This window comes from Brachyistius frenatus, unplaced genomic scaffold (assembly GCF_029030835.1).
Source record: "Brachyistius frenatus isolate BFR_SWC_R1_liver_20210118 unplaced genomic scaffold, ASM2903083v1 Contig_150, whole genome shotgun sequence".
NCBI lineage: Eukaryota > Metazoa > Chordata > Actinopteri > Embiotocidae > Brachyistius > Brachyistius frenatus.
The window spans coordinates 872,899-889,135 of NW_027210749.1; the positions used below are offsets into that span (position 1 = coordinate 872,899).

The 16,237-nt window shown below is 43.6% G+C and overlaps 1 protein-coding gene across 1 annotated transcript in view; it reads right to left on the reverse strand.

The window, feature by feature from the left end:
* LOC138631151 (multiple epidermal growth factor-like domains protein 11) overlaps positions 1–16,237 on the reverse strand; it is a 122,340-nt gene that overhangs the window by 35,028 nt on the left and 71,075 nt on the right. Inside the window, exons 7-11 of the mRNA XM_069715933.1 lie at positions 6,494–6,740; positions 5,060–5,180; positions 4,141–4,277; positions 1,201–1,413; positions 790–964 (exon numbers count right to left, since the gene is read on the reverse strand). Of these exons, the coding sequence (XP_069572034.1) occupies positions 790–964; positions 1,201–1,413; positions 4,141–4,277; positions 5,060–5,180; positions 6,494–6,740 (893 nt within the window). The remainder of the gene's footprint in view (positions 1–789; positions 965–1,200; positions 1,414–4,140; positions 4,278–5,059; positions 5,181–6,493; positions 6,741–16,237) is intronic.

A 16,237-nucleotide genomic window follows, 5' to 3' on the forward strand; every position in this document is an offset into this window, starting at 1 on the left:
AAAACGACGACATCAGCACGTAAACATCAACGCGAAGAGAAGAAGAAACAGGCTGGAAACAAGCGCTGCTGCAGAGGACCGACTCTCGCTAACACTCTGTTACCACGGTGACACACACACACACACACACACACACACACACACACACACACACACACACACACACACACACACACACACACACACACACACACACACACACACACACACTCCTTCAGGTTGACCTATATCATGAGGGTTGCACCTGCTAGTAGCCTTTCATTGCCAGTCACGCAAACCTGCCGAGTCATCAGCAGCACCTGATAAATGAGCATGTTGGAGCGCATGTCCTGCACCTGCTGCTGCGAAGCACATGTTAGTTTACGCCCTGGATCAGCTCTTAATTATCCAGAACAAAGAAAGTGTTCCCGGTGTGGTTTTCTGCACGCGTGTGGTTATTTTCTGAGGAAATGCCTTTGATTTCTTGCACTTAAACCCCCCGAGACCTGTTTCTTCAGCTGAGAATGGGACCTCCAGCTGACGCAACGTAGTTCCACTTAAAAGTTCTGACGCAAGAGGACGTTCATCAGCCGAGTTTTAGCCAATGGCACCGTGTTGGGATCAAAGCCGCTAAAGACCGCTGGTGAGAAGAACCTCAGCAGCTGGTGAAACATCTGTCACGTAGAGGATCTTTGTCAGGAAGCAACTGATGAATCAGCCGGATCGATATTTCCAGCGATATTAGCTTATTGCCGATATTTTATCATCAAGGTATAAAAAGTGCTTTGTGTGCGTGTGGTTTTCTCTTACGATGTATCCCGGTGCGCAGACGCACGATCCGCCGACGCCGTCGCAGTCGGCTCCGTTGGCGCAGACGCACGGCTCTCTGCAGCCCTCGCCGTAGTAACCGGCCGGACAGGTCTCGTTGCAGTAAAGCCCCGCCCATCCCGCCGCACAGGTGCACTCGCCCGACAGAGGGTGACAGCTGAGGGAGGGAGCTCAAATAAAACATCTCCGCCCCGCACGGAACATCAACGCTTTTACATTTCTAGTGGGAAATACAGGACGAGGAAAACTTTCAAAATAAAAGAAGATTTACTTTATATTCTTATCACGGAGCAAAAAGGTGGAGCTGAGCTCCGCTGAAAGCCTCCTAGACATCTGCTCATCGTCACAGGTGGATATTTTATGAGAAACCTCACCGCCGGCCGTCTTGAGTACCTGAGCGTGTTGGCGGCCTTGCAGGGGCAGTATTTATCGCAGGTGAGTCCGTAGAGTCCGCTGGGGCAGAATCGGTCCTGGCAGCTGGGACCCTTGAAGCCCTCGTTGCAGAGGCAGGCCCCGTTGATGTGGTAGCACTTCGCTCCGTTCTGGCAGTCGCACTTGTGGGCGCACTGCGGCCCGTAAGTGCCGACCGGGCATTCGTCCTGACATCTGGGTCGGCGTCAGAAACAAGACGTTATTTTTTTTTTAACCCGCAGAGCCTCTTTTCTCAAAGAAAAGGTTTAAACAAGTTATCTGGATTAAAACTCTAAATCGGGTCCAAACTGTTTTCCCTCTGAGAGCTACTTGTGTTTAGTAACATTTGCTTCTTTTATGTGAACAAAAAACAAACTGATATTCAACGCACACATTTTGTATCACAACGGCTTAAATTCAACAGCATGTGCATATTTTTTTTGTGTGTATGCTTTTAATTTGAAAAGTTGCGGCGTTCAGATGACTTGCGACATTCTTTATAGCTCCGCCCCCTGCTGTTGCTGTCCAGCTGAAAATCTTGTATTTATGTTATTCACCTAATTTCTGAGCAGCCGTTATTTTCCTGCTCAGTGTGAGAGTGTCTGCTGTGTTTCTGTCCTCTGATCTCTGTGTCTCACTGTGGGCGGAGCTTAAACCTCTGCTGCACTGACACTGAGCAGACACAGGATCTGACTCAATCTGATTGGAAACCTGACGATACTACGTCCCGCCCACCGATAGCTGTAACCTGACTGCACCACAGGCCTGTCAATCAAACAGACACGCCCCCAAAACAGGTCTTCTTGAATCTTCTTTTCTAATGAATGAGGGATTATTTTCAGATGGACCTCCAGAAAACTAAGAAGAAGGAGTGACTTTAGCTAACAACACCGAGATAACTGATGGACACATTTTATTCACTTTGGATTTGATGAGAGAAGTTGAATGGGAGTCTATGGAGCCGGAGGCTTTTTGGAGCCGACCTCTAGTGGCACTCACTGGTATTGCAGCTTAAGACATCGGGCCTCATTTTTCAGATCCGGAAGCTACGAACACTTTTATTTACAATATGTTTCCTACAAGTCAATCCAGTGAGGTCGCCGTCCTGCATGTTTCTCTTTCGGGGATGTAAACGGGAGATAAAAGTCATAAAATTTGTTTTACGTCAACATAAAATCCCCCAAATGATCAAAATTAAAAACTCGTGTTGATGTAAAAGTGTTCAGATCAGTTTCCTGCAGCGTGGGCTGAATCATCCTTCAATCACACATTCACAGTGCAAGGAACGATCAATGGCTCGTCTCCGACCACCGAACAATAAAATCGGAGAGATATTTTCCCACATTCAGAGAGAACTCTGTTTTCCTTCCACTCGACGTGTGCTATACCATCACGTACACTCGAGACCATTACGGGGCCGACAGGCGGCACATTATGCAGGAACCCTGAGTGGTGCTCAAGGTTACCGCTAAGGCAGCAGCCATATGGATTATAATGAGTGCGACTGAACCGACAGGACCGAATGGAAAAAAATTCCATAAGCTGAGTCGAGCCTTAAAAGTTGGACTTCCCCGCTTCATTCTCGGCACGTGCACAAGTTGAAACCATTAAGAAATAGACAAATCACTCAATTAAACCTGCACAGTGAGGACTTCTGTTTGGTGTCACGTTTAAATCACGCCGACTTCCTCAGGACTCTTATCTCGGCTAATTCCATTAGAACGTGGACGGAGCGGAGGAGAACTCAATCGGAGAATTATTCCGTGTAGGCTAATTCACCTGTCTGGGCCCGAAATGAATGGAGGTAATTTGGCTCAATTGAGAATAACGATGGAGAGGGAGGAGGGAGGAAGACAGACAGGGCGGAGGGACGAAGGAGGGAGGAGGGAGGCCAGAGGGGGGACAGGGGGAGGCAAGGGGGAGGCCAGAGGGAGGACAGAAGGAGGACAGAGGGAGGACAGAGGGAGGACAGAGGGAGACCAGAGGGAGGACAGCGGGAGGCCAGAGGGAGGACAGAGGGAGGACAGAGGGAGACCAGAGGGATGACAAAGGGAGGCCAGGGAGAGGCCAGAGGGAGGACAGAGGGAGGACAGAGGGAGGACAGAGGGAGACCAGAGGGATGACAGAGGGAGGCCAGGGAGAGGCCAGAGGGAGACCAGAGGGAGGACAGAGGGAGGCCAGGGAGAGGACAGAAGGAGGACAGAGGGAGGACAGAAGGAGGGCAGAGGGAAGACAGAGGGAGACCAAGGGAGGACAGGGGGAGGCCAGAGGGAGGACAGAAGGAGGACAGAGGGAGGACAGAGGGAGGACAGAGGGAGGCCAGGGAGAGGACAGAGGGAGGACAGAGGGAGGCCAGGGAGAGGACAGAAGGAGGACAGAGGGAGGACAGAAGGAGGGCAGTGGGAGGACAGAGGGAGACCAAGGGAGGACAGGGGGAGGCCAGAGGGAGGACAGAAGGAGGACAGAGGGAGGACAGAAGGAGGACAGAGGGAGACCAGAGGGATGACAGAGGGAGGACAGAGGGAGGACAGAGGGAGGCCAGGGAGAGGACAGAAGGAGGACAGAGGGAGGACAGGGGGAGGCCAGAGGGAGGAAAAGGATTCTCAGGTTGTTTTGTCCTCGTGGTTGTTTGCACTTTATAAGTCTAACTGAAGAAAACTGTTATTCATTTGTTATTCGCATATTAAATATTACTAGTTTAGTAATCTCAAGTAAATATGCATTTCACACATAAAATGTTTTGTCCCTCTAATAAAGCCGACACATTCACAGCGACCGTGTTTAACGGCCGTCTCACTGCGGCTCACACTCATCTCTCCCTGCTGGATTCTATGAATATTTCCATCTGCGGCGGGATAATTTCCCCCGAGGGCGGCGGCACACTCTCTCACTGCCTCGTACCGCCGGGCGTCCTCAGCGTACCTCTCTCCGATGTAGCCGGCGGTGCACTGGCACTGCCCGCTGATGTGGTCGCACAGCCCGCCGTTGCGACACGTGCACTCCCGGGAGCAGTTGATGCCGAACGATCCGAACGGACACGGCTGAGCGCACACGGGACCCTGAAGGAGGGGAGAGCGGAGATCGGGTTTTACTGCCAAACGTGAGACGCACACACGAGACGAAAGTCGCTAAGACGGAGGCGGAGTGACGTCAGAGGGATCCCGTGAACGTTTTCAAATGATGAGTTCATGGGATCAAAGAAAAAGAGTTTGTTGGGTTAAGAGTCTTCCATCAAATAAAAAACACATACAAAAAACAGATTTATAGGATTTTAAGGCCCAAAGAGTTCAATTAAATACATTAAAAAAAAAACACGCAACTGGACATAAACATCAGTTTTTTGTGATTGTTGTGATCAAATATCTTTGATTTTGTGACTTTTCTCAAAAATGTCAGTTTTACGTGATTTTTATTTGTCGGTAAAATTTTGGGATTTTCTTTAAAAAAACTACAAGCTAATAAAGAAAGAGTCGTATGTAATCACTTGCTATGATCATAATATCACTGCATATAATAGAAACAGGTGGAAATATTTGAGTTTTCACAGTTTTTTTGTTTGTTTTCTAAACTTAAAGAAACGTCATGGTGCTCAAAGTGATAAAAAAAAAAAATAAACGTCCAGAGTCCTAAAAGTGACGTAACTTTACAGAACAAACTGTAACGATGTCAGGTTTGTTGCTGTGAGCTGAACGCTGACTCGGCTGCTGTGTGGCGTGTTGGCGTGTGATGTGTTGGCGTGTGACGTGTTGGTGTGTGGCGTGTTGGCGTGTGGCGTGTTGGCGTGTGACATGTTGGCATGTTGGCGTGTGGTGTGTTGGTGTGTTGGCGTGTTGGGTCATACCACCCAGCCGGCGGGGCAGGAGCACTGTCCGGTGACGTGGTGGCACATCCCTCCGTTCTGACAGGGGCAGCGCTGCTCACACAGAGAGCCGTGTTTACCGGGAGGACACGGCTCCTCGCAGCTGCAGGGACACAAGAGTTTATTAGGAATCATGTCGACCTCCTCTTTCACCTCCTCAGCAAACGGCTTTCCTGGACAATAAGAGAATGCTGGAAATATAAAAGGCACGAAGAAACGCTTAATCCGGGCTGCCCTTTGGTTTTACCTCTCTGGACAGAGGTGAACAAAACAATACGAGAGATTGTGTCCACCGAGGATTTTCAAATCAGGGTTTCGCTTTAACAGACTTTATTTTAGCTCCTGAAGAAAGCTGGAAAATCCAAGTTAGCCCTGAACATACTGAACGGTAGAGGGAACATGAATAATTTTGACATGTTTATAATTGTGTTTCTGATGTATAGAAAGCTAAAAAAAAAAAAAAAAAGTCTGAGAACACAGAAAATCTGTCCGAAATCCGAAAGATAATCAAAAACTTTGACTGAAGTAGAAACCTTTAAAAACACCAAAAGCTCTAACGTGTAAACTGAAGAAGAAATATTTCAGATTCTGGGTTATCAATCAAAGTGAAGCAGCACTGAACATTTTAACTCCTTTTACGTGCGTGTAAGTTTCACACTTTCAAAATGTGTAACTGTCCCGCCTAGACGGTCCAAAGCGTATCTATTTCACGTTTTACTGCGGTAGACCAGCGTGTCTATTTCACATTTTACTGCGGTAGACCAGCGTGTCTATTTCACATTTTGTGGTGAAACTGGGTTTCATAAAACACGTCAAACATAAACAAACATATCATTTGCCAAAACCACAAATATGACTGTTTGATTGGATCAGCGACAGTCGTATCGAACTTTCATCGTCATGGTAACAATAGTAAACACGTAGTTAACGTTGTGATACGGTTGCAGTTTGGTCAGATTTATGGAAAAGATCATTTTGGGTGTCAACTTAAACAAATTTTGCTTTGTTTACACTTTTTTTCACCTTCTTTATCAATTGAAAACTTTTATTTTACACTTTTGATGTTTCCAGTTTTGTTCAACAGTGTAGAAATGTAGAAAAATACAACATCAATAATGAAATCAACACGTTTATATCAAGCTTGAAAACTTTCGTTGAACCGGATTTGAAGATCTTGATTAATTTCCGTATCTTATGTCGCCTTAACTTTGAGCCTATTTGAGCTTGTTCTGGTTTCTTTTATTTGAATGTTTTTAAATGTCTTTTTTTTCTTTTCTTTTTTTATGTAAAGCACTTTGATTTGCCTCAAATATAAAAAATGTATAAACGCAAAAATTTAAAAATGAACAATATATACAGAATAAACTTGCCTTGTCATTTCTAGAGGATTCAGAAAAGTCAGTAAAAGTCTCTCACAAGGCTCCGGTGTATCCCGGCGCGCACAGGCACTCTCCGGTCTGGTGGTGGCAGGTGGCGCCGTTGAGGCACTGGCACTCCAGCAGGCAGTCCTTTCCGTAGAAGCCGCCGTCGCAGGGCTCCTCGCAGCGCCAGCCCTGGTAGCCGTCGGTGCACACGCAGGCTCCCGTGATCGGGTTGCATTTGGCCCCGTTGCGGCACTGGCAGCGGTTGCTGCAGTGGGGGCCCCAGAAGTCGCTCTCGCAGCCTGAAAACAGAAACGCAAAACAGGTGAATTTAATATAAAAAAGAAAAGAAAAAACACGTACACAGCAGGAGTCACGAGGCCGGAGACGCCGGAGACGCCGGAGACGCCGGAGACGCCGGGGACACCGCAGGATTCAGCTGAAGATGGAGTAACTTTCACCAGAGACGAGGTGACGTGAGGACGAGAAACAGAACAGAGGCTGTTTTTTTTGTTTTTTTATCGAACCTCAGATCTTCACTTCAGAGCTCTAAAACAGCCACTGATGGAGAAATAAGTGAGAAATAACCATCTTTTTTAAATGTAATCATCAAAGTGTCAGAACAAGTGTTTGCTCAGAGGAACAGCCAATCAGAGGAAAGGATTTACAGCCAACATGTCGTTCATTATTCATTTGAAAATCATTGTTATCCTGCAAAAAAAACACGCCATTTGAATTTTGGACAAAGTTTGGGTGCATTAAATATTTAATGTGTATTTTAAAATATGAATTATATATAGTTATAATGAATTAATTAGGGTTACATGCAGAAAAGTGGCTGAAGCTGAACATTTTCTGAAAAATGATAATAATAATAATTTATCAGTACATAAATACATGTACAGTGTTTGCAGACAATGAAAGTGACTCCCAACAGAACTTGATGCTGTTTTCATTCCTGTTGATTTGTATTAATAAATAATAAATATGGTCTCAATGATCTTGTTCTTCGATCGTTGCTGTGAAAAGAAACCAACAACGAACTGCTGACTTTCTGTTGGCTTCCCAAACACTCAAATAAAATAATTATTATTTGCAGGTTTGTGATGCTCAGAAAAATTGAATCTAACAGTTGCCAGTTTGACCACTTGAACAAAATCAATGCAAAGCTAAGTGCTGCACCCACAGACCGAATATAAAACACAGACTGAATATAAAACACAGACTGAATATAAAACACAGACTGGATATAAAACACAGACTGAATATAAAACACAGACTGGATATAAAACACAGACTGAATGTAAAACACAGACTGAATGTAAAACACAGACTGGATATAAAACACAGACTGGATATAAAACACAGACTGAATATAAAACACAGACTGGATATAAAACACAGACTGGATATAAAACACAGACTGAATATAAAACACAGACTGGATATAAAACACAGACTGGATATAAAACACAGACTGGATATAAAACACAGACTGAATATAAAACACAGACTGGATATAAAACACAGACTGAATGTAAAACACAGACTGGATATAAAACACAGACTGAATGTAAAACACAGACTGGATATAAAACACAGACTGAATATAAAACACAGACTGAATGTAAAACACAGACTGGATATAAAACACAGACTGAATATAAAACACAGACTGGATATAAAACACAGACTGAATATAAAACACAGACTGGATATAAAACACAGACTGAATATAAAACACAGACTGGATATAAAACACAGACTGGATATAAAAACACAGACTGGATATAAAACACAGACTGAATGTAAAACACAGACTGGATATAAAACACAGACTGAATATAAAACACAGACTGGATATAAAACACAGACTGGATATAAAACACAGACTGAATGTAAAACACAGACTGAATATAAAACACAGACTGGATATAAAACACAGACTGAATGTAAAACACAGACTGAATATAAAACACAGACTGGATATAAAACACAGACTGAATATAAAACACAGACTGGATATAAAACACAGACTGAATGTAAAACACAGACTGAATATAAAACACAGACTGGATATAAAACACAGACTGAATGTAAAACACAGACTGAATGTAAAACACAGACTGGATATAAAACACAGACTGAATGTAAAACACAGACTGGATATAAAACACAGACTGGATATAAAAACACAGACTGGATATAAAACACAGACTGAATATAAAACACAGACTGAATGTAAAACACAGACTGGATATAAAACACAGACTGGATATAAAAACACAGACTGGATATAAAACACAGACTGGATATAAAACACAGACTGGATATAAAAACACAGACTGGATATAAAAACACAGACTGAATATAAAACACAGACTGGATATAAAAGAATTCGTAGCTTCAGGTCTGTAAAATGGTTCTGATCCAGAAGTGTCTTCAGCTGCAATACCAGCGAGTGCCACTAGAGGTCGGCTCCAAAAAGCCTCCGGCTCCATAGACTCCCATTCAACTTCTCTCATCAAATCCAAAGTGAATAAAATGTGTCCATCAGTTATCTCGGTGTTGTTAGCTAAAGTCACTCCTTCTTCTTAGTTTTCTGGAGGTCCATCTGAAAATAATCCCTCATTCATTAGAAAAGAAGATTCAAGAAGACCTGTTTTTGGGGGCGTGTCTGTTTTTTTTTAAATTTTATTTTATTTATTTATTTTATACACTTTATTAATCCCCGAGGGGAAATGTCTTCACTACAGCAGGGGGGCTCTCAGGGGGGAGATGCTGCAGCAGGCTGCCACTAGCGCGGCGCCAGGTAACCTGACCTGAGGTGCATGTTTTTGGATGATGGGAGGAAGCCGGAGAACCCACGCAAACACAGGGAGAACATGCAAACTCCGCACAGAAAGGCCCAGGACCGGATTCGAACCCGGAACCTTTTTTGCTGTGAGGTGACAGTGCTAACCACTGCACCACCGTGCCGCCCTAAATTTGATTGACAGTGCAAACAATGCAGTTTGACCTGCTTCTGACCGTCTGATTGATCAGAGTTCACTCGTGCCAATGTGCATACATGTTACCATGGTTACCAAAATGAATGGCTCATCAAAATCAATGATGAGATCACTGCACAAACAGCAGGTGAAGTTATTAGGACTAGAGACTGTCAGGAACCGGCCGACACGATATTCTGGGTGTCAGTCAGATTGTTGGAAATTGAAAGGAGACCGAATTTGTTCCACCTGAACTAAACCGGTCGGGTCGTGACCCATCTTTGAACCCAGAGCGCTGTCGATGAGGTAACTCTGCAGTTACCGTTAGCTCTGAAGTCGACAGGATGAAAAACTTTGATCTCATCCTGACAAACAGCACGCCGATATTTACTGACCCAGCTGGCGCGTGAGCTCTTCATGCCGAGAGATACCTCGGAGCAGGCGAGTCAAGTCAACTTTCTTTGTGTAGGAATTTAAAAACTGTGAACACGTCTATACTAAAGCACATGAATAAAGTTTAAGATGAGTTTCAGCTGATCTGAAGCTTCGAAGAGAAGAAATCACTGACTTGATGCAGCTGCAGCAGAATCCTGTCTCTGATGTTGCTATCGGAAAAACACCCTTTTTTTTACTTTTAACTTCCGATTTATTTATTTAATACATTTGACCGAAAAAACAACAACATATTTCTGAAGACGATTTTCATCAAATACTGTCCACAGTTTCGGAAGTGACCATGTTTGGACGAGCTGGGGGAGGAGCCAGCGGTGGACCCAACGATACTAAGTCCCACCCATCGATAGCTGTAACCTGATTGCACCACAGGCCTGTCAATCAAACAGACACGCCCCCAAAACCAGGTCTTCCTGAATCTTCTTTTCTAATGAATGAGGGATTATTTTCAGATGGACCTCCAGAAAACTAAGAAGAAGGAGTGACTTTAGCTAACAACACCGAGATAACTGATGGACACATTTTATTCACTTTGGATTTGATGAGAGAAGTTGAATGGGAGTCTATGGAGCCGGAGGCTTTTTGGAGCCGACCTCTAGTGGCACTCGCTGGTATTGCAGCTGAAAACACTTCCGGATCAGAACCATTTTACAGACCTGAAGCTACGAACACTTTGAAATTCAGTCTGTGTTTTGTACGTCTAACATGACGTCAGCTTACAGTCACTGTAACTCACAGAAATCATGTCTGTAGTTTAGAAATCATTTAACTTGATGCTTTTGTTTGGAGCCAGCCCCTGGTGGCCCTCCGTGGTATTGCACTTTAAAGTGCTCCTGCATTGGCTCCACTTTTCAGACCAGGAGACTCTGAACATTTTTATATGTAGTTTATGACCAGCTTTGACAGGCTCAAAGCAATCTACAGCAGTGACACTCTCCAGGTTTAACTGGTATTAAAGGCCTCCGTGTGCTCTAAATAAAGATCTTCTTTAAACAACCTTTCCAACAGGCAGCTTTAGGGGATCTGCATCCTCCCAAACTTTTCCAAAACTAGTCGACCCGACAGTCACACCGTCGTCATGCAGCCGCCGGTCGACTCTGCAGAGGTGGTGAAGAGGTTGCAGGATTTTTCTTCCAAATTCTTCACTCTTCACACTCGTTTACAGCTGAATGCCTCTGAGGAAAGACTTTCCATTTTTTTCTCCTTATTCACCACGTCGAGATTAACAAAAAGCCGGGAAATCAAACAGAGTTCTTGGAGGCAGATCGGGATGTCGGTGGGACGCCTCCGAGTGCAGCCATTCAGAACAAGCAGAAGCACTTTTTGTATCTGTTGAAGGAGCCAGTTTGTTTTGAAGCATGGTGAGGCCTCGCGGCGGCACGTACCTGACTGTAATTGATGTTCAGAAGTGCGTAAACACTCAAATATTGCTCCTCGTTTATCCCGAGGTGACACGATAACTAGCTGAGAATAAAACGGCGCAAACATCAGCCGGGAGTGGTGACACACAGCGTGATGGATGCAGGCAGCTGCCTCCACAGTCGTCCCATCAGGATGAACAGCAGAGAGTTTCACTTCTACGAGACGCTGCAGGCTGTTTAACTGAATAAAGTGGAGCTAACATCTACAATATGAGAAAATTAGGAGTTGTATTCTGTAATCTAATGGGCCTTAATTTAGAAAAATGAAACCTGCATTTACGTAAACACAGTTATTTTAGATCTGTGTTTGTCTCTTGCACAGCGATGAACTCGGAGCAGCAGGAAGCAACAACCTTCGTGAGGAAGTATTTAAAGTGTCGTCTCTTCATCAACATCATCACTGAGTTCCACAACGTTAATGTGACCGCTAGTACGAGAACATTAGTGATTTCACTGCGGACCTGAAACTGGAGCAGAGAAACAGCAGATTTTGGGAGAACAGAAAATCTTCAACACGCAGAGTGTTCCTGAGCCCATGCAGTGATTTCCACTAAGAAATTATGCCTGCAGAAGATCCGAGTGGAACTCGGTGTTGACAGTCTGACTCTGGGGGATGAATTCATGGTGACACAACCCCGCCGATGTCAACGAAAAACCCACCTGGTGTCTCCTGACCTGACGATCCTTCTTCGGTCTTGGACGGTGAAGCTCCGCCCCTCTTGAAACGTGATGTCATCAGAACACCTCACCTGGCTCATCGATTCATCACCGTAGACTTTCTGAAGACTTTCAAGTGTCTCTGTTGACCGTTTATAGAGTTTGACCCCAAAATCATGATGTTTTTCTGGATCCTCAGGCGACACCGCTATAAAAACAACCATGATTCTTTAGTGGAAATCACTGCACGGGCTCAGGAACACTCGGCTGTAAGCAGGCGGGTTGAACATTTTCTATTCTCCCAAAATCGGATGTTTCTCTGCTCACGTTTCAGGTCTGCGGTTGAAATCCCAAATGTTCACGTTAGCAGCGGTCACGTTAACGTGAGGAAGACGACACTCTGAATACTTCCTCATGCAGGTCGTTGCTTCCTGCTGCATTACGAACATCTCTGCGCTCCGTTTGATCGCAGCAGGAAAAGTCCCTGAACTTACTGATCGACCGTCGCACCGTCAAAATAAAAGGATTCCTCTTTCTCTACACACTGATATTTATTCAACAGGTTTCCAGGACCTGTATTCAGAAAGTTTATTCTAAGTGGATGAATCACTGCCATAAATCAGAGCCTGAGCACATTAGATGAAGACAAATACAAAAAGACGGAACATATTATGGTATATTACATCATCTAAGAAAGCATAAATCAAAGCGCTATTATCTTTTTGATATATTTGATATATGCTTTTTCGTGGGTGAACTGCACTCCCTCGACGGGGAGTAAAGTAGTGCCAGGAGCGCTGGATGAATGGATCGATGTTAAAAGGTAAAAAAAAACAACCTGGAAATGCAGGAGAAGAGTGGGCGGGACTCTCACAGATATTATAGCGTTAAATGTTTCATCAGTGCCGCGGTGGACGGAGCAGACAAAGCATAAATCAGCCCTTCTCAATCTCTCTCTAATTTACTCTCTTGCCTTCCTCTCGCTTCCTCCAGCCCTCCTCCTCTCTCCTTCCTTCTGTCTCTCGCTCAAAGAGGGGACTTTTCTCTTTATTTCTCTTAACTAGTGAGCCGGCGCCGTCAAATCCTTTATCCTCTCACAGCCTCAATTATTCAGCAGCAAAGAGTCCAAATCAAGTGACTAATGACTTTGATCAAGAGTAGCTCGCTGGCACCGAGCAGAACTTTCCGCACTAAATGAAGAGCTGCATAATATACTTTGGCAAAGGGTAACTCTTTAAGGGATATTTCGAGGTTTGTCTACGGCGGAGGAAACTCTCTGCCAATAACGGAATCGGAGGTTTTGGAAGAGAAAACCCTCCTAGAAAACATCTCTCACCCAATGTGTCTTTATTTCTGCAGTCTTATTTTTTTGGTCTGAAGTTTTATTTGTAGTTTTGATCTCTATAAGAAGATATTTTTGTGGTTTCAAGTAAGAGTTTTATATCTCTTCTCTGCAGCTCTATCAACAACAGGCTGTTTTTTTTTATCTGTCTCTTTAAGGCAAATTGATAAACAACCCTCTCTTATGATTGGCTGATTGATACACTGCAGAATATTACATTTATTATTTTGCAAAAATCATCGCTCACAGCTTCAGTTTTCTCCGCAGTGATTGCTTGTTTTAGCATTGTTTAACTACTCAGAAAGGCGGACCAATCAGCGACCAGCAACGGCAGTTAAGTGCATTCGTCCCGCCTCTCTTTGACTGTGATTGGACGGCCGGCTAAAAACTAACAGTAATGTGCGCAGCTTTTCACTTAAAGTTGGAAAATTTTCAATAAATGGTGGCCGAAAAATATCGCTAACCGTTTAGGGCTTCGTGCCTCGTCGTGCTGCTGGCGTTTGAAAACAAAAAAGGGGCGTAGCCAAACCAGGCCCACGGGCACCAAATTGGGCTGCTTTGGGCTAAATCTATCAAATAAACTGTTATTATACAACAAGTAGTTCTGACCCAGAGATCTGATTGGTCGACTGAACATTTAGAACAAATCATCATGACATCACATCCTGTTCATCACTAGAAATATCACTCCACCTCCTCAGTGGGAATATATAACTAGAATAGAATTTCATATAATATGTAATATAATGTAGTTTCTACTTGTTATAGGTCTATTAAATGACCCATTTGGTGAAGTCGGGTCTCTTTTGGTCCTTTTTGGTCGCTCCGAGCACCCGTACCGTAACACCACGGATAGTCACGCACTTACAATCCTAGCGGCGGCTAGCTGGACCGGTTTGGTTTGAACACATGACACGGAGCTAAAATGTTAAAAACACATGAGAACATGGATATCTTTGTTCATCAGATATCTTTGTTCATCAGATATCTTTGTTCCAACCAGACTGAGCTAGCTGATCATTTTAGTGTTTCTATGTTCTGTATTTATTCAGTTGGAGACCAGAAATCCTCTCTGTTGCTATGTGGTTGCTAAGGGTCGGACTACTTCCTGGAGCCATAAACATTACATGCGCTTCTACTGATGCGACTGATTGTTTTCCAGTTGTTAGTCGAACCCTGTGTGTTGCCTTGGAAACGGAGATCCCACTTTTTGTATTTTGAGAGCGAATCGCCCCACAATATGAATATATGTAGATCACATGTTTTATTTCAGCGCCTCGGCCCCGACCGCATCACCGTCGTGCCAGTAATCACGTCAAAGCAACAACATCTCGTGTAATATCGCTGAATGGAGGCGATGCTGTGAGTAAATGCAACACGTTGCACTTTCAGTCTTAGTTTTGTATTCAGACATTTGTTTTGTTTTGTTTTTTAAAAAAAAGTCACAATTAAAAATCTTTACAACTAAAAATCATCACGGCTTCGAGGTCGACCGCTGCTCAGCTGTTACGCAATCTGTTTTTTTTTAATTTAACACCATTAAAAGACTGAAAACACATTTATTTCCCAACAATGTAAAGCAATTAATTGGAATAAACTGGGTCGGGTCAACATTAATTTGACACAGACGTAACGTTTGCATTTTCTGAGACAACTTGAATGAATGCCTGTCGGCTACATGGCATCACATCCAGATATCTGCACCGGGTCAGACAGCATCAGAAAAACAAATGACATTAAAAAACAGAATCAGAGAAGATCTTAACAAGGGATAGAAAAAAAAACCCTGAACTGTGTGAACTTACTGAAGCTAAATTCTAGTAAACAAAAAGACACTCTCGAGTGTTAATGTTTGTGTTGATGGTGACGAAGATTCGGACGTGTTCAGATTACTTTTGAGATTTTGCTGTTTTCTATGTGAAACTATGATGTCAGATCGCTTCACTGCCTGAAAACATGGTGGGAGGAGGGATGGGAAAACCAAACAGTACCTTTAATATCCTGTAGGTGGAGCTCAACTGACCAGTCTAAGTTTAAATCAATCATCAACCAGATGATGATGAGCATCTGAATCAAATATTTACATAAAGGTATATTTGCAGCACAAAGACTTCAGACAGCAGAAGTATAACTGACCACAGAGCAGGAGTCAAACAGAAAAAGATGAAATATATCGATGCATCCTTGTGTTAGAAAACAAAAGCTCCTTTAAAGTATGACTGAAACTGAACCAGATACAAATACTGTGTCTCAGAAGTGTAAATAAGTCTGTCTGCAGCTGAACTTTTGACTGTTAGTAAAATGGCACATTTGCGGGTAATGAGAAACTGAGCATTAACTACAGCGTCTGAGCTCTCGCTGCACCAGCAGACTAAAAACTCTGACACACAAAGGAAAAAAAAAATCTAAATTAGTAAACACCATCCATCACAAAAAAACCCTGTAAGCTACAGTTCCAGTATGTGGACAGAGCAGAGGAGAAATCAGATCACAAACTCTTCATGTTTCTACCACAGTCTGGATATAAAAGTGTTCGTAGCTTCAGGTCTGTAAAATGGTTCCGATGCAGAAGTGTCTTCAGTTGCAATACCAGCGAGTGCCACTAGAGGTCGTCTCCAAAAAGCGAACTAGCAAAGATGGTGATGGACATAATCTGAACTGGAGGATTTAACGTTCACAAACCAAAGGGGGACGTCGGTTCGACTTACTGAAGAGAAACTGCTGCAGTCGTCATTTTATTTCATCAGCATTATAATGTTATAACACACTAACGGCACTATAAGAGCCACAGCGTATAGATAAATGAATATTTCCTGCATTATTATGGTGTGATTAGGAAGCAAAGCCAACATTTCATAAAGTTATCGGAGCCTATTGTAACATTGTATTGCACTGTACTAGCCTCTCATTACACACACACACACACACACACACAC